The sequence below is a fragment of the Ursus maritimus genome, unplaced genomic scaffold, assembly GCF_017311325.1.
Source record: "Ursus maritimus isolate PB19 unplaced genomic scaffold, ASM1731132v1 scaffold_22, whole genome shotgun sequence".
Taxonomy (NCBI): domain Eukaryota; kingdom Metazoa; phylum Chordata; class Mammalia; order Carnivora; family Ursidae; genus Ursus; species Ursus maritimus.
In genome coordinates, this window is record NW_024424675.1 from 19,701,810 (window position 1) to 19,725,680 (window position 23,871).

The 23,871-nt window shown below is 50.4% G+C and overlaps 2 protein-coding genes, 1 long non-coding RNA gene, 5 other non-coding genes and 2 pseudogenes across 11 annotated transcripts; 3 read left to right on the forward strand and 7 right to left on the reverse strand.

Moving 5' to 3' along the window:
• Positions 1–3,907: 3,907 nt before the first annotated feature.
• Positions 3,908–6,235, forward strand: LOC103674515 (annotated as a pseudogene).
• Positions 6,236–6,567: 332 nt separating this feature from the next.
• Positions 6,568–7,490, forward strand: LOC103674514 (annotated as a pseudogene).
• Positions 7,491–7,816: 326 nt separating this feature from the next.
• LOC103674381 lies at positions 7,817–13,326 on the reverse strand. The gene is made up of 4 exons (XR_005836903.1): positions 12,958–13,326; positions 12,771–12,850; positions 10,596–10,776; positions 7,817–9,132 (listed from the first exon to the last, which is right to left on the reverse strand). It is a non-coding gene; the product is annotated as an uncharacterized LOC103674381 (long non-coding RNA).
• A 49-nt stretch (positions 13,327–13,375) lies between these two features.
• On the forward strand, positions 13,376–18,151 carry IDH3B (isocitrate dehydrogenase (NAD(+)) 3 non-catalytic subunit beta). Of its 4 annotated transcripts, none has more exons than XM_040638078.1 (12): positions 13,376–13,439; positions 13,547–13,648; positions 13,757–13,855; positions 13,955–14,075; positions 15,534–15,594; positions 15,671–15,803; positions 15,908–16,041; positions 16,134–16,236; positions 16,333–16,479; positions 16,712–16,806; positions 16,931–16,991; positions 18,024–18,151. In XM_040638078.1, the coding sequence occupies exons 1-12, from the start codon at positions 13,404–13,406 to the stop codon at positions 18,102–18,104; spliced, it is 1,173 nt and encodes a 390-aa protein (XP_040494012.1). In that variant the 5' UTR covers positions 13,376–13,403; the 3' UTR covers positions 18,105–18,151. The 4 variants fall into 4 exon arrangements, with proteins under 4 accessions (XP_040494012.1, XP_040494015.1, XP_040494011.1 ...); XM_040638081.1 differs by having other exon boundaries at positions 13,568–13,648; XM_040638077.1 differs by lacking the exon at positions 18,024–18,151 and adding an exon at positions 17,703–18,013.
• Position 18,152: 1 nt separating this feature from the next.
• On the reverse strand, positions 18,153–23,600 carry NOP56 (NOP56 ribonucleoprotein). Its single transcript, XM_040638076.1, has 12 exons — positions 23,511–23,600; positions 23,262–23,351; positions 22,776–22,890; positions 21,894–22,055; positions 21,523–21,721; positions 20,985–21,172; positions 20,756–20,907; positions 20,482–20,582; positions 19,975–20,123; positions 19,629–19,750; positions 19,304–19,441; positions 18,153–18,611 (listed from the first exon to the last, which is right to left on the reverse strand). The coding sequence occupies exons 1-12, from the start codon at positions 23,511–23,513 to the stop codon at positions 18,237–18,239; spliced, it is 1,794 nt and encodes a 597-aa protein (XP_040494010.1). The 5' UTR covers positions 23,514–23,600; the 3' UTR covers positions 18,153–18,236.
• On the reverse strand, positions 19,512–19,582 carry LOC121104676. The gene has a single exon (XR_005837025.1). It is a non-coding gene; the product is annotated as a small nucleolar RNA SNORD57 (small nucleolar RNA).
• LOC121104677 lies at positions 19,843–19,913 on the reverse strand. Its single transcript, XR_005837026.1, has one exon. It is a non-coding gene; the product is annotated as a small nucleolar RNA SNORD56 (small nucleolar RNA).
• On the reverse strand, positions 20,334–20,419 carry LOC121104687. Its single transcript, XR_005837035.1, has one exon. It is a non-coding gene; the product is annotated as a small nucleolar RNA SNORD86 (small nucleolar RNA).
• On the reverse strand, positions 21,294–21,424 carry LOC121104680. Its single transcript, XR_005837029.1, has one exon. It is a non-coding gene; the product is annotated as a small nucleolar RNA SNORA51 (small nucleolar RNA).
• On the reverse strand, positions 22,212–22,279 carry LOC121104688. Its single transcript, XR_005837036.1, has one exon. It is a non-coding gene; the product is annotated as a small nucleolar RNA SNORD110 (small nucleolar RNA).
• Positions 23,601–23,871: the final 271 nt, after the last annotated feature.

Sequence of the window (23,871 nt, forward strand, 5' to 3'; positions counted from 1 at the left end):
TTCCGAGTGCTCAGGAATCACTTGTGGACAAGCAGCAGCCTCTGAGTGGGCAAAGGCGCTGACACTTACGGGCACTCACAGCACAAGCCTGTACAAGCACCAATACCAATTATATTTTCAGCCGTGGCAGCCCCAGCGCAGAACACTGAATTGGCCTGAAGGTCCCAGCTACAGGACGGCTTTAATTTCCCTTCCCTACTGCAAACGTTGCTCAGAGCCCAGCAGTTGAAACTGGGTGATTTTTTTACCTTATGGGAAAAACAGACCAAGGAGTTTAATGTGTGCCAATTAGGAGCTGTTGCAACAGCTGCAGGAGATAGGAGATCATGCTATTCCTTTTTTTTTTTTTTAAAGATTTTATTTATTTATTCGACAGAGATAGAGACAGCCAGCGAGAGAGGGAACACAAGCAGGGGGAGTTGGAGAGGAAGAAGCAGGCTCATAGCGGAGGAGCCTGATGTGGGGCTCGATCCCAGAACACCGGGATCACGCCCTGAGCCGAAGGCAGATGCTTAACCGCTGTGCCACCCAGGCGCCCCTCCTTTTTTTTTTTTTTTTTTAAGATCTTATTTATTTATTTGTCAGAGAGAGAGAGGGAGCACAAGCAGGGGAAGCAGCAGGCAGAGGGAGAAGCGAGCTCCCTGCTGAGCAAGAACCCCCTCCCCGCCCCCCATGCAGGACTGGATCCCAGGAATCCGGATGCCAAAGGCAGACACTTAAGGAACCGTGCCGCCTAGGTCTGGAGGTCATTCTATTCCAAGGCAGGGGGGTGGGAAGGTTGGGGGTTTTCTGGGGGGGGGTGGGGAGCAGGGGTGCAGAGGAGGGATGGAGGAGAGCAGAGAGTGCTGGGGGGAGGGGGAGGCTAGCCCATGGGGCAGCAGTGGGGGGAGCCGGCAGGCTTTTACTTTCTCTTGGCTTCTGGCCTTAAAGGTGACATCTCCCCCATACCTCTTTCTAGTGTCAGTCCAGGGAGCCCCTGAGCCCAGGGTCATTTTGCCCCTGTTCCACACTGCATTCCTTGGTGCCTTCAGCCATCCCGGCTGCATCTATCCACAGGACATGGTAAGGTGGTGACATGGGCACTTGGGTCCTATAGAGCTACAAACATTTGAGGCCCTTACCTCCATGAAGTTCCCAGCATACTCCACTTTTTCATCAAAGCAGCTGAGGGGAGAGAGGGATCGGGGTGCACAGAGGGACACAGCAGTTCTTGCCAGCAAGCAAAGTGTTTTGGTCACTCTGGGTTTGAACGGCCACCTGTGGGGCTCACCCAAATACATTTGTAACGCTTTTGGTTCACCTACAGTTCGACTTCAGACACACTGACACCGTTTGTTTCGGCTTTTGGAGTCCTCTGGTCCAGCAGCCACATCCGTAGTGTTGCCCCACCGTCATAACAGCCCTTCCACCTCCTGCACGGACAGTAAGTGGGAACCAAAGCACCATTCCGGGGACTTGTTTCAATCCTACCTCTCCCTGCTTCATCTCATTAACAGGTTCGGCCACTGTGAGACCCTCACTTGAGCCCCCCTCACCCTGCTGCCCACCATTTGGAGAAGATTCACTAACATACACCAGGGAGTCTCTTCAGAACCCCTGGCCTGGTCCACAGGGTCCTTCCTCTTCTAGAAAACCATTTCTCTGTTAGCATCCCATCCTCACTGCCAAAACCATCAGCGTCTGGCATTTGAATTTACCCTGCTGATCAGTGGTTAATTAGCTTCTTGCTGTCTCATGGATGCTGGCCAAGATGAGACTCCTGGCCAGAGACTAAGGGCTTTATTACTCATAGCACAGGAAGCAGCATAAACAGAATGTTTACACTGCCTCCCTTTCCCCCGAAGTCCCACAGAGGCAATGGGGAAGGCCTCAGTGGATGCTGTGATGCAATAGGTTTCTGAGGAACACTGATCCTGGGGAACCCACTTCTTTTATAGTAGAAAATAAGCAAGCCCGCTCTTTGTCCTGGAGGGAGATATTGCTACATTCCCCAAAGCTGCTCTGCAAACACAAGCCTGAGAAATGGCACAAAGAACAGTTAGGACCTCACATTCTTGGCATACCCAGAAAGACTGTGTAGGGACACTCCAAGCTCTCCCAACAGCTCCTACCCTGGGTCCACTTCCAGGCCACACCTGTCTCTTTTTTTATTTTTTAAAAAGATGTATTTATTTGAGAGAGAGGGAGAGAGAGCAGGGGGGAGGGGCATAGGGAGAGGGACGGAGAGAAACTCAGGCAGACTCCCCTCCAAGCATGGAGCCCAACTCGGGGCTCCATCCCACCAGCCTGAGGTCATGACCCAAGCTGAAATCAAAAGTCGGACACTTACGTGACTGAGCCACCCAGGCAGCCCATATGTCTCTTTTTAAAAAGCCCTTCTTCTCAGTCCTGATGCCCAGACTGGATGATGGAAGCAGAATCAAGGAAAAGAGAAATCCAAGCTCTTTTAAGATCACAGATGCAAAAGACTTCAGCAGAGGTCAGCAGAGCAAACAGAGCGGTATACTTAAGAATAATATATCAGAACCAAGCCCGCTAGTCTAACATATGCGGCTGCCCAACATTATAAAGCTCATCAATGTATAATAACAGACTCAAGGATAAATTTCATTATTTCAATTAGCAGATACCTATGAGGCAGAAGTCGACAAAAATAACAAAATTCTAGCCTTCACTGAACTTACATTCAAGTGAGAGACAAAGACCAGCAAACAAACAAATATATAATATGGCGTCTAGCAGTGCCCGGGGTAATTGAGAAAATAAAGCTGAGGGAGGCGCTAGAGACCGACAATGCACATGATCTGATCTAACATATACATGCAAGCTTAGCGTTTGACAAAGGGAGGACTCTTATCTGGGAGAAAAGGTAATAAATAATACTGGGGCAATTAGCTAACAGTTTGGGACAAAATAAAGTTAGGTATTTATCTTTCACCTTTTACAAAACTACATTTCAGATAAATTAATGACCTAAACCATATAAACACACAAAACTATAACAGCATTAGCAGAACTACTGGAGAATATATCACCTCGGGATGCCTGGCAGTGGCGCGGACGTGGCTCTTTCGTGGTGCCCTGGCATGCGGGCCCCTCAGCAACAACATGGTTCAGCAAGTTCCAGAAAACATGAATTTTCCTGCCAAAGAAGAGAAAATCTTGCAGTTCTGGTCTGAATTTAACTGTTTAAGGAATGCTTTTTTTTTTTTTAAAGATTTTATTTATTTGATAGTGCAAGAGGGAGGGTGAGAGAGAGAGAGAGAGGGAGAGAGAGAGAGAGAAAGAGGGAGAAGCAGACTCCCCACTGAGCAGAGAGCAGACTCAGGGCTCGATCCAGGACCCTGAGATCATGACCCGAGCTGAAGGCAGGCACTTAACTGACTGAGCCACCCAGGCGCCCCTGTTTTAAGGAATGCTTAAAGCCATCAAACCATGGGCCAAAATCTACATTTTATGAGGGGCCTCCTTTTGGAACTGGACTGCCTCACTATGGACATAAACTTGCAGGGACAATTAAAGATATAGTTACCAGACATGTTCACCAGAGAGGGTCTCACGTTGACAGAAGATTTGGATGGGATTGTCCTGACTTACCTATGGAACATGATATCGATAAGACCCTGGGAACCAGAGGACCGGAGGATGTAGCCAGAATGGGGATTGTAGAGCGTGACAATCAGTGCCAAGCAATTTGTGATGAGATAATGTACTGAGTGGAAGTCCGCTGTTAGAAGAGGTGGCCGATAGATCGACCTTGACGATGACTACAACACACTGTATCCACAATTCATGGAATCTGTCTGGTGGGTCTTCCAACAACTCTACCATAAAGGCCTTATGGAGGGGCGCCTGGCTGGCTCAGTAGTTAAGCGTCTGCCTTGGGCTCATAATCTGGAGAGTGACTATGAGATCTCTGAATGACCTCCCGGTACCTATCTCAAAGGGCAAGAAGTATAGGCCCCTGTGTGACTATATTGTGCAGTGTAAGGAGAATGGTGCTTTCACTGGGCTTGCTGACGGCCATGTGCGGGAGGAGGAGGGCACTGGAGTGGCCCACCGGGCTCCTTACTTGGTGCTGATGACTGTCGGGTCTGTACAGACTTCAGGACCATCCAGAGAGACTCTTCTGTTCACCCTGTGGCTGCTTAGCAGTGACCGATTCCACAAGACAGTATGTGAAGGGTGCTGACAAAGACATCATCAGGACCCTGAACGCAGGAGGCCGACTTCTTTTTTTTTTTTTTTTAAAGATTTTATTTATTTATTCGACAAAGATAGAGACAGCCAGCGAGAGAGAGAGAACACAAGCAGGGGCAGTGGGAGAGGAAGAAGCAGGCTCCCAGCGGAAGAGCCTGATGTGGGGCTCGATCCCAGAACGCCGGGATCACGCCCTGAGCCGAAGGCAGACGCTTAACCGCTGTGCTGCCCAGGCGCCCCAGGAGGCCGACTTCTTGTCGCCAGCACCCTCACTCACAGCACCCCTTCTGCTGGAGGTCAGACGCTCCCCCCATTTACAAAGCAGTGCTAGCGGGTTCATGCGGGTAGAGCACATGGTAGACTGGATGCTGAGGAACAATGACCTGAGTTACTGGGTCCCAGGGTTTGTACGACAAAAGCATTTAGGAAATGGGCTGAAGGAGGCCTATGACTGGGCAATTTCCAGAAACAGATACTGGGGCACCCCTATCCCACTGTGGGTCTGTGATGACTTGGAGGAGGCAGTACGCATGGGGTCAAGGGCAGAACTTGAAGAACGGTCGGGAGCAAAGATCTCCGATCTGCACAGAGACAGCATGGACCATGTGACCTCCCATCCTGCTGTGAAAAGTGTTGCACCGCACCTCTGAAGCGTTTGCCTGCTGGTTCAAGAGTGGCAGCAGGCCCTGTGCTCAAGTTCATTGTCCATCTGAAGACAAGAGGGAGCAGGAGGGTGCATTTCCCACAGACTTCATTGCTGAAGGCGCTGAGCACACCAGAGGTTTACACTCCGGGGTGCTGGCCACTGCTCTCTTTGGACAGCTGCCTTTTAGGAACATGACTGTGCACGGGCTCATCCTGGCGAGTGATGGCCAAAAAAGGAGCAAACGAAATAAGAATTATCTGGGTCTACTTTCAATCATCCATGGATATGGTGCCAATGCGCTCAGATTTTATCTGATTAATTCCCCTGCAGTGAGAGAAAACCTCTGTCTTAAGGACGAGGGTGTGCGTGATGTCTTGAAGGACGTGTGGCTCCCTTGGTACAATGCCTTTTGCTTCTTCATCCGAAATGTCCTGAAGTTGCAGAAGAAGGAAATGGAATTCCTCTACGAGAACACGGTTTAAGAAAGTGCCAATATCACAGACCGGCGGGTCCTGTCCTTCGTGTAGTCACTTGCTGGGTTCTCTGAGACCGAACTGACAGCTTACAGGCTCTACGCTGTGGTGCTTTGCCCGATCAAATTCATGGATGTTCTGACCAACCAGTATGTCAGCATGAACCGCAAAAGACGTAAGGGTGCAAACAGGGGGGAGGACTATGTGATGGCCCTGGAGACCCTGTTTAGTGTCCTGCCCGCCCTGTGCAGACTTATGGCCCCCAATACACCTTTTCCTACTGAACTGACGGACCAGAATCTAAAGATGCCGACCGACCCTGTTTCTGTCCAGGACACAGAGACACTCAGTGTCCACTACCTCACGCTGCCCCATGTTTGAGAGGAGCTGACTGACAAGAAAACAGAGGGTGCAGTGTCTTGGATGCGGTCTGTGATTGAATGTGAGTGAGTGGTTTGAGACTCCAAAACCATTCTGATAAAGTCTCCTTTGAAAGAAATTGTGGTTATCCATCAGGATCCAGAAGCTCCTACTGAGATCAAGTCTTTGGAAAGTGTATCACTGAGGAACTGAGTGTTTGAAGAGTTATGCTATCTACAGACAAAATACACACATGGCATTCACCTAAGGGCAGGTCCTGATCCCAGGGTCCTGGGGAAGCCTCTGAAGGGAGACTTGAAGGCTGTGACGTGTCCGTCAAGCAGCGAGGGACAAGGAGCCGGGGCGCTTCCAGGAGAGGGGGACCATTGTTGCGGAAGGCATGAACTGCACAAAGAGGACATTCGTCTCATGTACACCTCTGATCAGACAGCAGGAGGGACGATCCAGTTTGACGCACACTGGGATGCTCAGGCTTTGATTCTCTTCGATGGATGAAGGAGTAGCTCACGACCAGAAACTTCACAAAAAGTGCAAAACTGATGAAATAATAGTTTATTACGAAGCAAAGTCTGAAGGGAAGTATCTGAATGTTATCGAAAGCCACATGGAGTTCATACCTGCCACCATAAAGGCTCCCTCGAAACCATATCCAGTTCCAACATCAGATAAAGTCCTTGTTCGAGAATAAACACAGTGAGGGGCACCTGGGTGGCTCAATCGCTTGAGCATCCAACTCTTGATTTCGACTCAAGTCATGATCTCAGGGTCGTGGGATCAAGCCCCGCATCAGGCTGCACGCAAAGCGCAGTCTGCTTGTCCCTCTCCCTCTGTTCCTCCCCCTGCTAGCGCTCTCTCAAATAAATAAATAAAATCTTCGAACAAAGAAACAAACGAACACAGTTAAAGGGGTCTGACCTGGAAATTACACTCACCAGAGGATCATCCCTGCCTGGCCCTGCTTGTGCATATGTCGATCTGAACATTTGTACAAATGGCAGCAAGGTGGAGGACCGCTTCCAGAAAATCCAAAAGGCTTACACCTTTCAAAGCTGAAGTGTTGTTACTAGTATTTTTGGTGGAAAAAATACAGAGCTGGCTGTCTTCTACGGTGAAACAGAAATATGAAACCGAACTGACTTATTGAGTCTCACTGGAAAAACCCTGAGGATGGCAGCAGGGTCTGCGCGCGCTGTGGTGGGCAGCCCAGGCACTGATCTCTGCCAGCACGTCAACCTGCAGCTCCCGAAAGGGCCGCAAGAGTGTGTAATAGGAACAGTGCGCATTCTCCTACTGGAAACCCCACTTGGGCAGAGTTGACTTGCCCACCAGGGTCTTCTGTATGAAGCAGCCAAGGCGTCTGGCCTTCAGAGCAGGAAGCTAAAGCTGTTTCTGAATGAGACTCACAGACGAAATTATGAAGAAATCCCCACGAAGACTTTGAACGTGAAGATGTGTGTTTCTGTATTCCTGACACCAGCAGACTTCTGATGTTCGTTATGAATGTGGTTCAGGCAGCCTCACCCTGACACATACCTGTCCCCTACACACACACACACACACACACACCCACACACACTGAAGACAGCCCCCTCAGGTGCATGTATCGTGCTGCTTTTGGTCTAAAATTGAAATGGGATTGATTCGTCAAATGACTTGGAACTTCACAGTAACCTTCACACTTAACCCTAAATACCGACCCGGTCACGTTGGGGGAAGGCTACAACGTTACCTCAGCACTGCACGGTTTATGTCTGTACTTGAATTCTTCAGGTGTGAAGGCAGAAGTGATTTAAGTGGCACAGTGTGGGCGTCTACATCCTGTGGCCTTTTACAACTTATTTGAGACCTCTTGAAGGAATGGGCAGCATTAAATATTTTTTAAATTTTTATTAAAAATTTTTTAAATAATTTTTTAATTTTTCATTATTTATTTATTTGAGAGAGAGCATGAGCAGGGAGAGGGAGAAGCAGGCTCCCTGCTGAGAAAGGAGCCCGATGTGGGGCTTAATCTCAGGACCCTGGGATCATGACCTGAGCGAAAGGCAGGCGCTCAACTGACTGAGCCACCCGGGCACCCCTATTTCTTTTCTTTGTGTGGTTTTATTTCTAAGTAATCTCTACACTCAGTGTGGGGCTTGACTTTACAACCCTGAAATCAAGAGTCACGTGCTCTACTGACTGAGCAAGCCACAGGCGCCCTGACATATTTCTGCCACCTGGATTTTCTTGATGGAATATTTTAAGTTTCAGTAAATCAGAACAATAAACTTTCTCTCAGATAAAAAGGAATTGGAGAATATCCTCATCATCTTTAGAGGAAGTCTTCTGAAACAAAAGCCAGAGCTTCGAAGACAAAGACTGACTAGTTTCTGTATCACACGGGACATAAGCAGAAATGCTATGGGACATGTCAGTGTCATTAACGGGCTGGGGGCCTCTGCTCTTCTTCCCTGTCTTTCTCGCTGGCTGGAATACAGACATGATGGCTGGAGCTGGAATAACAGTCTTAGATCTTGAATAAAGTTGGGAATGGAGGCCTTGCCAGGAAGGGCAACAACATAAGGCACGTAAGCCTCTGACACCGCCGTGGGCTGACCCTGCCCTGAACCAACTATCACTGAACTTTTATGGGAGCCAGAAATAAACCCCTCCCTTACTGGGCCATGGTTATGTTGTGCATTGTTCCCTACCCCTGAATCTAATCCTAACTGAGACACCTGCCCTGCCCCAAGTGAAGGGTCATGATTAACGTAAGCCACTGGTTCTCAACCCTGGTCCACTTTTAGAATCATCCAGGGAGCTTCTGAAGAACACCAATATCTGGGCCCCATCCCAGACTGTTACATTAAAGCTCTGGCAGTTGGGTCCAAACACAGGTGTTTTTCTTTTTCTTTTTTTTTTTTAAGATTTTATTTATTTGAGAGAGAGCGAGTGAGAGAGAGAGCATGAATTGGGGGGAGAGGCAGAGAGAGAGAGAGGGAGAAGCAGGGTTCCCACTGAGAATGGAGCCCGACACAGGGCTGAATCCCAGGACCCCAAGATCGTGACCTGAGCCGAAGGCAGACACTTAACAGACTGAGCCACCCAGGTGCCCTGAAACACAGGTGTTTTTTAGAAGCTCCCCAGGTGAGTCTAAAATGCATCGGGTGTGAATTATTTTAAGCCAATCAGGACAAACCTCTTCCCCTCTTTCTTAGTCTTCTTTGCAGAAGGAGTGATCACAGACCTAGTTCTGGCCTTTGATACCTAAGTGGAACTCTGCCGACAGTGTTGCTGGGAAAGCTTTTACATTTCTGGTAAGAAGGAGCAGACATGGCTGGGACTGTTCTTTTCCTCCTTTCCAGCTGAATGCAGAAGTGATGTCTAGAGCTGCAGCAGCCATGTGGTGATGATGAGGCACCAGGGATGAGGATGTCAGACAACACACTAAGGCTGGCAGAGCGGAAAATCAGAGAGCCAGGATCTCAGGGGGAGTCACCAAGCAGTTAAACCAATCCCGCTAACTTCTTACCTTCAGAAATGAGGGGGAAAACCCCAGACCCTAATTTGTTTAACGACTTCTTTTCATTGCAGCAGAACATATTCGTAACTGAAACATGGGTACAGGTGCTTTGGGGGCACTTTGTAATGTTTATCACGTGTACCAAGAAGATCGGTGTACACAGCAACATTATTGGTAATGGTCCAAACTAGAAACCGCCTAAATATCCATCAACTTGAGAAAGGCTCAATAAACTTAGTAAATTCACATGATAGAATACTACACAGCAAAATGAAATGAGCCTGCTCCTTTTCTAAAACACGGTATCTTAGATTTCTAGTATTGAGTGAAAAAAAGTAAATTATAAGACCGTAAGTATATAAAGCATAAAACCATTTCTTCTAAAGTGCCCACCTTACACTGAAAACAACACGACATATTCTGTGTGTAGTGGGTAGCGTACATGCATAGGAAAAAGGTTTTGAAGGAGATGACTAGCTGCCTCTGGCGACAGGGCAAACAGAGTGAGGCCTGTGGCTGGGGTGCTAAGAAACTTCAGCTTTCTTTATGATTTAGAGTACTTTCTTAAAAAAGGAACATAATCATTTACTAATTACTAGTTTACTAATTATAAATATCCAAGCAAACTCTTATATGAAAACTAACAGAAAAAAAGAGGCTCTACTTTTTGGTGGCTCTTCCCAGTCGCTGACATCACCTTTCTCCTTCTGTGGTATTTCTCTCCTCCTGGTCTCTCCTGCTCATCAAGAGAAGATTCTGGTACCCAGATCCTCGCCTTTCCCCTGCCTCGGCTGATGAGACTATCACGGGTGACTCCCATGGGGATACAGATGACCCATCCAATATTGAGGGTCTGAATCCTCTTCTGTGGGGGTCTCTTTGAGCTCTCTTTGGCACCCACTCCCACAGCCCCATCTGGGACCTCATTGTCACTGGCATCCGCTCGGCTTCCGAAACTGCTGGTGGAGACACCCTCCTGGCTTTCCAGCTCACAGCTCAGCGACTCCCACCAGCACTGCTCTTGGAATATTTTGGGATCTTTGGTCCTATTCTCACCTGCCCACCCATTAGATCTCTTCTGACTGTCTTTACATCCCTCTGGATTCCATGTTGGTATCACCCTCAACTCTGTTGTACTTCTTTCTGGCAAAATAGTATTTTTCGATGAACCCAAGAGTTAGCTTTCTCCACGAAATCACACACAGCTGTGCCATACCATGATCAATTCACATCACCATCCCAACAGGGTCCTCAGTATTGCTCGTAAACTCCTGTTTCTCTCAGTCCTGAGACTTGCACCAATCTTATTCACCACTCCTCACTGTACATCAACTCCTCAAACATGCCTGCTCTCCTCACCATGTCCCAGAGTATGCACCATGTTCATTCTCACCTCCACAGGGTCGTAGCTGCCTTGTTCAGATCCTCTGCCAGCTGGTGCAGCCAGTTCCTCACCTGCTTCGGATGTCAGCTGTCAACGGCTCACAGCTACCCCCTTCTCTGGTGGGTTGTCGGTGGACAAATGGAGCCTCCAAGAGCCACGGAGATGCCAGGAAGGTTAGACCATGCAGGGCCTAAGTGAAATGTGGAATGAAATGTAATTTCTATTCGTGACAAAGTCAAGGGTACTACACCGTGGCACTACGATTTCATTCTACCTTCATAATGAAAGGAAGTGCTAAATTTCAGTTGGAGGTTAGTAAGAATAAAGATGTGATTTTTGGATTTTCCCCATCCAAGTTCATGATACTGGTTTGTATTCATGGACACCTGTAGACTCTGTCGACCCCAGGTTAAGACCCCTGTACTAGAGATCTGTAGGCCTAGGAAACTGACATTCAATTGACTCAGCCTCACACTATATGCTTCTTAACAGTTCAACAGGCTGTTTAACAGTTAAGCAGTCCCTCCGCTGCCCAAGAGACTGTTTGAGGAACTTTTCAAGGGTCCTGGCTAAACTTCCCCATTCTCAGGCAGTATCAATGAGAGATGCCTTCCTGGAGACTGGGAAGGCCAGGAGAGCTTGCCAAGCTCATAGGGAAGACACAATGGCCTTCAGACAATGATGGTCTCATCTCAGCTTGAGTCAACTGGTACCCTTCATCAGTCCTTTTCACACTGGGGACAGCCACATGGTTTCATATTAGTTAGATACTTGAAAGTCAGGCTGGGCTCAATTAAGGGCAGAATGTCTTAGATATTACTTGAATGTCAGGCTGGGCAGAATTTAGGGATGAAAATTAATGTTGTAGTTATTCTCAAGAAAATTAATATTTTGGGGGATTAAAATTAGATTATCACCAGAGATTGGATCAAGATGGCACATCTCTCTTCTTTCTCACCCTAAATTTCCTAAAGTAACAGAAAATATAAATTTTTAAGAAGAGTAAATCTCTCACTTTTTCTTCATCAGAGTTATATTTGGAGGAGAAAAATGGGGGTGGATGGCAATAGCAGTGTGGAAGTTGGGACTAGGGAGTCTAGGTTTTTTTGTTTTTTTTTTTTAAGCAGACTCTGGGAGTGCCGCGTGGGGCTTGAACTCACGACCCTGAGATCAAGATCTGAGCTGAGATCAAGAGCTGGTCACTCAAGTGACTGAGCCACCCAGGTGCCCCTGATGCTCTTTTTTTTTTTTAAGCGAGAGCTTTTATTTATTTATTTATTTATTTATTTATTTATTTATTTAAAGATCTTATTTATTCATCTGTTAGAGCACAAGCAGGAGGAAAAAGCAGGGGGAATGGCAGGCAGAGGGAGAGGGAGAAGCAGGCCTCTGGCTGAGCAAGGAGCCTGATGCGGTACTCGATCCCAGGACCCCAAGATCATGACCTGAACTGAAGGCAAATGTTTAACTGACTGAGCCACCCAGGTGTCCCTAACGCTCTCTAGTTTTGATTTGTTTCATGGGATAAATGAATGGAGATTGAGGAGTAGATTATATTAATAGTATACATTAATTATATTAACTATAATATTTATAGCAGCCTTAAAGCTACACAGCACTTTTCATTCGTTCAAGACTCTTACACATTATCTAATCTTTAAATCTATAAATCTTTCCTCCCACTACTGTAGAGAATGCTCTGTCTAAAGGAATGCAGAGAAGGAGGCACAAAGCCTGTACGTGGCCCTAAGGTTAGAATGACTACATTCCTGCCCTTGGGATGGCAGAATGCCCAGCACTTTTCAGACAGATGAAGTATATGAATTAGAGAACCTAGCTAGTGTTTGACTTTCAGTGTGTATCATCTGGAAGTGCCTGTTAGAAATGTATTTTCTGGGGCCCCAATCTTGAGACTCAGATTCTGCAAGTCTGGGGTAGAACTCCTAAGTCTGCATTATTAACAAATGCCCCTGGTCCACTTTGGGCAAGTGGTCCAAAACCACGCTTCTAGAATATGGGTTTAGGCAAATCCTCCTGTGCCATTTTGTTTTGCAGGTCACCTGTAAACAGCACATGTATGGAATTTTAAAAATCAGTCTGGGAGCACCTGGCTGGCGAGGTTAGTAAAGCATTAAAAAAAAAAATTAGTTACTTAGTTAAAAATTTCCCTTTGGTCACACTTACATGCTTGAAGTAATTTCTGTCTCCGGTTATTGGTCCTGCCCAGGGTAGTTGAGGCCTGGGACACACTATTAGGGAAACAACTGTCAGAGCAACGAAGAAGACCACATCGGAAAAAACAACGAGAAAATTTGATTAACACCGAGTAACTGGTTAGGCTAGGAGATCGCAGGAGAAAACAGACACATACCTTTCCCCATGGACTGTGTTGTGTTCAGGTACTCTTTTAGTGCCTCACATACGAATGTTCTGCGAGTATTGGCTAAGACAGTAACAAAGCCATGGACACAAAAACATTAAGAAAAGACAGATTTCTCAGTATTGTTTCTCAACCCGTTCAACTCAAGTACTCGCATAAAATCTCATCTTCTTCAGTGTTAGTTTCAACATAAATTAAATATGGAGACTGAAAACAAAGCAACAGACAAAGCGGTTGTGTGTCCCGTCAGGCTCCAGGGCAAGGGACAAGGAGAAGACGAGGAAGGAGCAAGAGCCACAGGAGAGGACAGGTGGTGTCGGTCGGGGAACAGAGAACCGCCCACCGCCCGATACCCGTGTATTTCGCGGACCGGAAGTCGGGGTGCCGGGCCACGCCGGCGTCCGGCGTCACTTCCCCCGGGACTTCCTGCTGAGAACATGGCAGCTCTCATAGGTGTCCGCTGTTTGACCCGAGTGAGGCCCGGGGTCAGGTCGCGCCGGGGGCGGGCGGGGGAGCGGCGGGCTTGCACCGGGCTCACTGCAGTATCCGGGGTCTGGGCCTCCCGTACCCGACCTCACAGGCGTGCGCGTCTGTGTCGCAGGCGCTGGTCGCCGCCCCGAATTCCGGGGCATGGAGGAACCTGTGTACCTCGGCCGTGGCTCACGCCGCCTCGCGGAGCCAGGTAAGGGCAAGTCCGAGTGCGGTGTGCCCACTCCTCTGTCCCCTCATTCCCTCTCCCCGGGAGTCTGTGCTGCAGCCCCAGCTCTAGCTCTGATGGCACCGCTTGCAGGCTGAGGACATGAGGGTGGAGGGAGCCTTTCCCGTGACGATGCTGCCAGGAGACGGCGTGGGACCTGAACTGATGCACGCAGTCAAGGAGGTGTTCAAGGTGAGTGCCATGGGGGCATCAGCCAGCACGGACTGTGGGGTGGGGTGGAAAGGACATATTCGATCCTGACCTGGAGATTTTGGGGACATGTCCCCGAAGGCTGCCTCTGTCCCAGTGGAGTTCCAGGAGCATCACCTGAGCGAGGTGCAGAATATGGCATCAGAGGAGAAGCTGGAGCAGGTGTTGAGTTCCATGAAGGAGAACAAGGTGGCCATCATTGGTATGCGTGCCCCTTTGCTACTCCACCCATGTGCCCTTTAAAATCATGTGAACAAATGCTGTTTAATCATCTTTCTGGACATGCTGACATATTAAGTCCCCCAAGCTCCCATCACTATTTTGTGGTCATTTGTTTCTTCTGTCTTTTAACTCAGGAGTTGAGAGATCATGTGAGCTGTCTTTGCAGGAAGGCTTCAAGGGTTTGAAGTCTGTCAGGGGGCTACATCATGGGTCATTACATGTTGTTAATTGTGTTTCTAGAATGCCGCTTCTAGCTGCCTCTTTTCTTCTGTATTCCCCTCTGCTTCTCTGCTTTAATCTCATTAGATTGTTTTTCTTCGGCTTCCAGTTCTGCCCCTACAATCCATCTTCTGCATCTCTTCTTTTGGAAAGACCAACATGACTTTGCCAGGCCCAGCCTTAGCATAGGAAAGTAAGTTCTTCATAAGCTGACTCTCAGCTCTTCTGCTTTTATTCCCATAACACTGGTTCTGTGCTTTGGTCACACTGGACCGTTAGTTTCCAAATACATGTACTATCTTGACTTAGGTTGTTACTTCTGCCCAGAATGTTCTTCCTTTGATGCTACCTGTTAGACTAGTTCTCACTCTATTATAGTTTCCTAGGGCTGCTGTACACATTACCTCAAAGCTAGTGGCCTAAAATAACAAAATCTGTTCTCACAGTTCTGAAGGCCAGAATCCCAAAATTAAGGTGTTGGAAGGGCTTCCTTTGAAGACTTAAAGGAGAATGCTTCCTCGCCTCTTCCAGCTACTGGTGGCTCCTGGTGTTCCTTGGTGTTTCTTGGCTCATAGATGTATTACTACAGTCTCTGCCTCAGTCTTCATATGGCTTTTCCCTCTCTGTGTCTGTGTATCTGTCTCTCTTTCTTTTCCTGTAGAAGGACTTGTCATTGGATTTAGGGCCTACCCTAATTCAAGATGATTTCATCTCAAGATCCTTAATTATGTCTGCAAACACTGTTTTCCCAAATAAGGTCACATTTACAGGTTCTAGGGGCTGGGCATGGACATACCATTTTGGGGTCACTGTTCAGCCTATTGTACTCCCTTAACCTAAGGCTTGGCTGAAAGTATGGGTTGAAAAAAATGTCAAGTAGGTAGACATGCCAGCATCAAGAAGGGTCATAAATCCCTTAGCATTGTTTCTCAGCCTATTAAACCCAGGCTCTTTGATCACATGAAAAAGTTTTCTGTCCTTCTTTTAGGTCATTTTGAAGTTTTAAACTAAATTAAATACAATGACTAAAAATAAAACACTGGTTTTAACTGTTTTTTTTTTTTTTTTTTTTGCCTTCAGAGGCACTTAAAGACTAGTCACAGATTTGGGAGTGGGAGATGAGAGGTTGGGTTGCATCATGTCACTGAGAGGATCAGACACTGATCTGGGTTCCCTTGGGCTTGGCCTGTGCCCAACCCCGACCCCTTTGTTTACGCAGGAAAGATCCATACCCCGATGGAGTATAAGGGGGAGCTAGCCTCCTACGATATGCGGCTGAGGTAGGTGGTGGGGGCCATGGGTCAGAGGAGTCCTGGAGCACCAGGCGTAGTGCTGATGGCGTTGTCCCACCCCCAGGCGTAAGTTGGACTTGTTTGCCAATGTAGTCCATGTGAAATCACTTCCGGGGTACAAGACTCGACACAACAATCTAGATCTCGTGATCATTCGAGAGCAGACAGAAGGGGAATACAGCTCACTGGAACATGAGGTGAGGCCCTAGACATTGGGGAGGCCAGGGGTGAAGGTGGGAGAGCGGCATAGCTCCTTCCCTTCTTTCCAGGGTCACCTGGCTGCTTCTCTCTTCTTACCCAGAGTGCAAGGGGTGTGATTGAGTGCTTGAAGATTGTCACTCGAACCAAATCTCAGCGGATTGCAAAGTTTGCCTTTGACTATGCCACCAAGAAGGGGCGGGGCAAGGTCACGGCTGTCCACAAGGCCAACATCATGTGAGGGACACGGCTTTGCACGGGGTAGGCTCCTGGGAAGGTAGCCCCTTGCACTCTCATGACTGAATCTGTTCCCTTTGGCCCACGGACAGGAAACTTGGGGACGGGTTGTTCCTGCAGTGCTGTGAGGAGGTTGCTGAACTGTACCCCAAAATCAAGTTCGAGACGATGATCATAGACAACTGCTGCATGCAGGTAACGTCCTCCCTGAGTCTCTGCTCTCGCGGTGCCAGGGATGGGCAGGGAGCAGAGCTCACTTCTCTTGTCAATTGCCCACATTGTGCCCCCTAGCTGGTGCAGAATCCTTACCAGTTTGATGTGCTGGTGATGCCCAATCTCTACGGGAATATTATTGACAATCTGGCTGCTGGCTTGGTCGGGGGAGCTGGTGTGGTCCCCGGTGAGAGCTATAGTGCAGAGTATGCAGTCTTTGAGACGGTGAGTGAGGTCCCCTCTTCCCTCTCTGCATGCCTGTCTTCTGACTTGAGGTCCCTTGATAGCTACCTCCCAATGTGTCCCCCGCCTAAGTGACTCTGGTGTGCTCTGTCCCCCTCTCCCATGCCTCTTCTCAGTGGCCCTGGCCTGATCTCTCTTTCCTAATGCCCTTCCCTGACCTCAGCCTCTGCATAACGTCTGCCCCCAGTGACTCTGGTCTGCTCTCTCTGCGCAGGGTGCCCGGCACCCATTTGCCCAGGCAGTGGGCAGGAACATAGCCAACCCCACAGCCATGCTGCTCTCAGCTTCCAACATGCTGCGGCATCTCAAGTAGGTCTCTCAAGCAGGTCGTGGCGGGCCGGGGCCGGGGCTGGGTGTTTTAAGGGGGAGCATAGACGAGGAAATTGGGAATGCTGTGGGGAGAATCTCAGTTCCTTCCTGTCCACACTGACAGTCTCGAGTATCACTCCAACATGATTGCAGATGCGGTGAAGAAGGTGATCAAAGTTGGCAAGGTGAGTCAGGAAGGCTGTGGGTTCAGGGCCTTGGCACTCCTCTTTGGGGAACCTGATTTGGGGCCTCCTTTCCCTCGAGGTCCCCAGAACATCATCTGCTCTCTGATCTTCCCCTGTGGCTCTCAGGGCTGTTCTTCACCTCCCTTCTCCTGGCTGTTTCATCCTCTGGCTCTTCTTCGCCTCTTGGTTACCGTCTGCTATTCCCTCTTTCCTGCTCCATCCGTTGGCTCTTTTATGGCCGTCTTAATGCAGCACTTGCGGCTCTCTGGGCTCTCTGTCCGGGGAGAGCACGGGGGATGGAGGAGCAGAGGGAGATAGCAGGCAGGGTGAGGCACAGGTGTCGGGCTCTCCACACCTGGAAGCCCATCCTCGGCTGCATTCCCTGGCCTCCTTTCCCCCCACCTGGTCTGATTTTCTCCAAGGCATCCTCATCCTGTCTCTGACGTGCATTTCCCATCTCACTTCATGCTCAGCCTCCCTCCATCCTGCCCCGGCTGCAGCGCAGCTCTGAGCGCGGCTCTGGCCCGCAGCCAGGAGCGGCTGGGCCCACGCTCTCCCAAACCCGGCCGCCTCCTTGCGACTCTGCTGCACTGCATCTTCTTCCTGGCCTTGCCATCCTTTCTTGGATTCCATTTCCATCCCATTGCCCTATCCCCCCTTCATGGGCTCTCTTCTCTTCTTCCCCACGGCTGTTGCCGGTGGTGGCTGTAGGTGCGGACTCGAGACATGGGCGGCTACAGCACCACAACCGACTTCATCAAGTCTGTCATCGGCCACCTGCACCCCCATGGGGGCTAGACCCCTTTATTCCCTCCAACCTCCCAAGGACCATACTACCTACACCCCCCTTCAGTACAGTGGACCAGAGAAGAGTTCTTAACCCTTTAGACCAAAACCATCTTCTGGGCAGAGCCTAGGTTGTCCTGGGGCTGGCTTCCTTAGGGACCGGTGTTATCAGGTGGGGGTGGGGGGTGGGGGAGAGGTTAGGGTTGGGGCCTAGGCCACAGGGATGATGACAATTCTCCCCTACAGGTTCGAACTTCTGACATGGGTGGCTATGCCACCTGCCAAGACTTCACTGAGGCGGTCATTGGTGCTCTGCCTCAACCATAGGTCCCACCCATACCCATGTAAGGTGTTCAATAAAACATATGTCCTGACTCTTGTGAAGTTGTTTTTATTGGGACATAGGAATGGGTTGGGGAAGGTCACGTGGTTTATGCCCCCACCGGGTGAGCGTCCATTCTAATCTTCCTGGGATAGCTTCTGAAGCTTTTTCTTTTTCTTGGAGCTGCTGCTTTTGCTGCCAACAGCTTCTTCAGGTCCACTGCTGAGTGGCTCCTCCTTGGAAGAGAATTTCCTCTTTTTCTTGGGGACACTCCTGTTTCCCGCCTCTTCAGCGTCACTACCTGGTTCCTCTTTGGGGGCAGATTTCTTCCTCTTGGGAAGACTGACACTGCCAGCTGTCTCTTCAAGGTCACTACTAGCCAGCTCCTCCTTGGAAAAAGATCTCTTTTTCTTGGGTTTGGAGACAGGGACAGATGAGTCTTCCATTCCATTCTCCTGTGGAGTCTCCTGGGGCTTTTGCTTTTTCTTCTTTTTGGGTCTTTCACTTGTCTCCTGAAGAATGAAATAGGCATGAAACTGTCACCCATTGTATGAACACACACAGCTCTATTAAAATTCCAGCAACTAAGCAGTTGGGGCAGAAAGATGTAGAAATGTGAAAATTGCCCAGTGTTTCTGGGGTGGTTTTTAACAGACACTGGAAATCCACCCCAAGAGTGACTCCCACTGAGGGAGAATGTTCTCTCAGCCTGTGAAATAGCTTATAGAAAAGACCACGATAGAACCACCATGCCATGTTGCAAAGGGGACCCTGAAAAACTACTTGACAAACTGGGCACTCCATGAAAATCCCAGGCGGGGGACCCTGATGTAGCATCGTGGAGACCTCCCTGCCCCAAGCCCCACTAGGAAAGGCTACCGCCTCCGACACACGGCTGAGAACACACACAGCAGGGGTTTACACTACCCCCGGTTGGAGGACTCCTGGGAGGCAGCTGAGGACAGAACACTTGCCCAGGGACTGGGGGGTGCTACAACCAGCTCTCTGGGCTCCTGAGCCAGTTCTCTCTGCACCTATCTCCTTCCTATAGAATCAAGAGGTAGTTGAGATGTTTCAGGTCCTTATTTCAGTCCAAAAGCCTGGACTCAAGACCACGGCTTGAGGTAGCACACCCTCTGTTCTGCTGTTGAGAACCCACATCCAGGGTCTTCACCCCGGGCTGAGGGCTGGCCTGCCTACTGACCTCACACTCCTCCGGGGTACTGCTGCTGTTTTCTGAAGACGCGAGGGCCAGGGCGGCCAGCCGTTTCTTCTCCTTCTTCAGGCGTTTCTTCTCCTGCTTCTCCAGCTTCCTAGCCATCTCAGCAGCCGCTTCCTCTGCCTGGCCAAAGAAAGGTGCTAAAGAGGCCCCAAAGACTGTAGGCTCTCCAGGCCTCCCTTCCGGCTTCACTGGATCAGGCTCATTAAATCAGTTTTTTGCCTCCACTCCACAAGGTCAGGCTAAGCCAGTTCATCACCTCCAACAGCCAGCTCGGGTCCTCCCCCCACCCAGCACAGCCCCAACTGACCTGAACCATTGCCTCCTTCATGACATCCAGATTCTTGCGTGGAATCTCTCCTGTCTCATAGAAGGACAGCCGCTCCTCGACTTGCTCTCGAAGCTTCTCCCCAAATACACTTGTGGGCACCTCTGGATGTGTGTGTGTATGTGTGGATAAACAAAGCCTGACAGCCCCTAAAGGGCCAGCTACTCCCCACCCTGTTTGCCCTCTACCCTCAGCTTCACTCAGACCCAAAGTATCAACACTCACTAGGTGAACTGCTGTTGACGAAAAATACTGCCATCATTGTAGAAGCTGCTGGGCAGTCGGCCTCCCTCCCTCCCAGCCCTTCTCCTCCCAGCCCCGCCCATACCAGAGAAGCAATCGATTCGCGAGGCGATACTGCATTTGTTTGCCAGGTATCGGGAGATGCGGCCTTTGTTCTTGGCAGCTGCTCGGCCAATGAAGGTGGAGTGGAAAATGAGTCCGTATTTTGGGGTGTTACCCCTTGTCTTCAGGGCTCTGGGAGAAGAATATTTAGTGGGGAGTTTTAAGATCAGAAATTTCAACCCTATTAGCCATGGCAGCTCCTCCCCTCCCCTGTACCCTCAGTCTCCAGAGTGAGCCTCAGGCTGGTGACCCCACCTCATGCCAACCCACAGCTCCCAGAGGCACAGGGAAGGCATCCAATGTCGCTGACCTGGAAATCTCGTCCCTTTGCTGGGCCCTGGGAATCACTCAGACACCAGGACTGGCCATCACCCCCATAGCAGAGGTCTGTATAGGTCAGGGAGCCCTGGTCAGCCATCACCGTGATCCCCAAACAAGCAGTGGGCACCAGAAGTGGCACCTGAGTGTGGGCAGGTGCCCTCACTGGTACCTGAACAGGGCCTTTTCAGCCCCAAGGATCTGCACTGTGGACGCGGGATACTTGGCCAGGTTGGTGAGGCTGCCAGCATGAGCAATGAGACGTGCACCTACCTGGAAAAGGATTCGAGGAATTAGAGAAGCTGGAATGGCCATCTATCAACTGCATAATTCCGCTTCTCGCCATCAAGTACAACCGGGGAAGGTAACAGTGGGTCAGGAAATACAGCAGCACAGACCTACGTTGTAACATTCCTTAGCCCCATTTTGTGTTCCCCATGACGCACCGCTTCCCCAATTAGGGCTGAGAGGCTGGGGGCCACTTGGCTCATCTTGGACCGCAGGTAAGTATGCAGGCTCTGGCGGTATTCTGACAAGGACACCACACGGCTGGAGAAGCTCTCGATGTTTATCAAGTCGATGGCTGATATGTCCATGCCTAAGGGACAGCCAGTGTGAACGCAGGACCAGACATCCATAGCACCAAACTTACTTTGGCCACTAGGCTGTACTGACCCATGGAGGATCGCGAGGCATCCAGAATAGCCTTAGCCTTGGCCCCATCCATCGTCAGCTCTTCCAGCTTCTCCAGCTTCTCTTCATTTAGCTCCCTTCGGTTTCCAATGAACTGAGCAAGGCGGCAGTACGTGGCATTGTCGTTGATGATCTTCACCAGCTCCGGAAAGTGATACCCATACCACTCCCTGCAAGGAGCCACAGTCACTCCCGGCCCAGCAGCTAGGCCTCCAAGCCACAGCCTCCCCCTTCTCCTTACCTATTCTTTGCCCAGAGAAAAGGGATCAAGGCCAATTCAAAACCTCAACTCCATGTCCCCCCATTCACAATACAGACCAGGCAAAGAGCCTGGGCTGGGGTGTATATGGGTGGATTTACTCTACCTCCTCTTTCTGTACAGTCAGTGTAAGAACACAGCCTGTGGTAAGCACCGGGAGGCTCGGCCCCACCCCACCCTGTTCTACCCACGGGACCTAGTCCTGAATTCAGCATTCAAAATTCGCTAAACACCCATTCTTGGGTTGCTTGCGCACTTTACCTGACACGCATGGAGAAAGTATTGATGTCCTTATCCAGCTGGTCCAGGAGGCTGATGGACTGAATAATCATATTATCCACCCGGTTCACATTGAACTTAACTTTGGCACGAGAATAGCTGTGTCCCAGCCCCAACTGGGCTTTACAAGCAGACAGATCTGTCAGACCCTTGACCAGGTTGTGGAAGTGCAGACGAACCCCTGGAGGAGGGCAAGACTGTGAGCAAGAAAAGGTTCTAAGCCAGCTCCAGCCCCCATGGGCACCAGCCAAGCAGAAGGGCTTCCCAGATGCAACCTTGAGCACCCTCCTTAGGTTTTCAGATCCCCCCTCAAAGATGTCAAGAAAGCCGTGAATGTTAATAGGTGGGCCTACCTCGCAGGATCTCCGCGATCACGCCTCCGGTCTGGCAGTTGTACCCTAACTCCTCTTGTATAGCAGCACCGATCTTGGGGTCTCCAACCCCCAGGAGGACTTTCTTCTTTTTGGATGGCAGGTGAGTCTCCAAGAGCAGGCGGAGGTCCTCATGAACAACACCTCAAGGCAAACAACAGAGCTCCCACTAACATGCTGAAAAAGGCTGAAATCATAAAAGGGATCCTGCCCCCTAACCACTGAGTGACAAACTGATCCTACATTGGTCCCACAGGGCATGCCGAGATGGCATGCCTACATCCTCCCTTGCTTCAGGCTTTGCTCAGACACATGGAGACATCAGTGACTGAACTCAGGGGATTGACAGATTCAAGTCATCACTGCAAAGCCGGCATCAACCATGGGAGGAAGAGGATTCAGGTCCAACAGCACATGCGTGAAGTACAGAACTGAAATCTTAAACATACCCAGGGGCACTAATGAGACAAATACTTCGTATCTGATTTGCCTTCTGGAGCCAAACCTTTTTGCTTGATTCTTCTGTATCAAAATTGCCTTTTCCAATTACTTCAACAATGACCGAAGAACCACCTTGAGCATTAAACCACGCCTCCCTACCAGATTTCCCGGAAGAATCATTTACCACTCACAAAGCCTAGGACCTGGATTGTGCACGTGAAACATACAGTATACCGTATCCCCAGACCTTGGGCACTGTTTTAAACTACATCCTATACACTAAATACTGCCCAACACTTAGCAGATTTACAACAAATTAGCCGAGGAAAGGAAAATGCCATCACAAACTCCCCACGAGGATAAGAGCAGCAGCAACTAATCCTCCGCTTATCTCCCTAAAATACTTGGTTGTGGCCGACTCACCTTCGGACACAGCGTTAGCATTTTCCAAGGCAACCTGGGACGAGGCAAAGGGACAAAAGGCCACGAGACGAACGATGTTGTGGAACTTGCCCAGGTTGAGCACACACTCCTCTACCTTGGGGGAGAAGAGAACACGAGTGGTTTTCTTCCCTCGCTCTTGCCTCTAGGGCGCAGTAAAGCAGCGGTTCTCAGCCCTGGTCGCGTGCAAGAACCAACCGCACGCTTCGTAAATGAGCCGATTACAGACAGGCCCTAAAGCCCGGTCGGCTTCATCGCACGGGGTGGAGTCCAGGGGGGCTTCCTTCTCAATGCTCCTAACGCGACTCTAGTCACGAACGCGGGTATGGACCCCGGCTCTGGAGCTTTCGGGCCCAGAGCACCCCCCCAATGCGCGGCCGGCCACGTGGGAGCGCGCGGTGCATGCCGGGGCCCGGGGGCCCAAGGGGCTGCGACGCGGCCGGGGAGCCCACCACCTCCTTCACCCACCTGCGGCAGCAGCAAGCTGATCTCCTCCACCTCCTTCAGCGCCAGCAGCGCGTAGCCGACCGCGTGCTCGAACAGCACGTGTAGCAGCACCTGGAAGAGAGCCGGGGAGCGAGCATCAGCGCGGTCCCCGCGTTCGCCCGCCGCGGCTCCCAAGGCAGGCTCTGGCCCCGGCTCCGGCCCCGGCTGTCGCCCGAACTCAGGCCCAGACCTCGGGCCTTCATCCCGTCCGCACCCGCAACCACTCCTCACCATGGCGCCCGCTCCTGGCCCGGCTCGCAATGCGGCGAGGGGGCTCTGGCGCGCGGAACCAGGCTCCGGAGGCCACGCCCCTCGCGCCGCCGGCCAATCAGAGGCCGGGGACGGTACCTTTGCGGGCCTTCGGAGGGGTCCGCCGCTGTGGTAGCGCCCGGAGGGCGGGAGGAGGAGCGCGGGCGCGCGGGTGGCCTTCCGGCTTCTGCTGCGGCGCCGGCTGGCGTGGTTGCTGGGGACGCGCGGGATGGGGCCCGGCCTTGAAGGCCGCAAAGCGGTTCTAGAAGGCGCTTTTCCGAATAATATTGCAACCCCTCGGGTCTTCAATCGTAGTAATTCTGGATGGCAGAGCTGGACAAGC

Coding starts and splice junctions, on each gene's coding strand:
- IDH3B (XM_040638077.1), top strand. CDS start 13,404: ATGGCAGCTCTCATAGGTGTCCGCTGTTTGACCCGA. Junction 16,042..16,133: donor GTCCACAAGGCCAACATCAT/GTGAGGGACACG, acceptor GCCCACGGACAG/GAAACTTGGGGACGGGTTGT. Junction 16,480..16,711: donor AGTATGCAGTCTTTGAGACG/GTGAGTGAGGTC, acceptor CTCTCTGCGCAG/GGTGCCCGGCACCCATTTGC.
- NOP56 (XM_040638076.1), bottom strand. Junction 22,056..22,775: donor TGCTAACGCTGTGTCCGAAG/GTGAGTCGGCCA, acceptor GTTTGCCTTGAG/GTGTTGTTCATGAGGACCTC. Junction 21,173..21,522: donor ACTTTCTCCATGCGTGTCAG/GTAAAGTGCGCA, acceptor GGCTCCTTGCAG/GGAGTGGTATGGGTATCACT.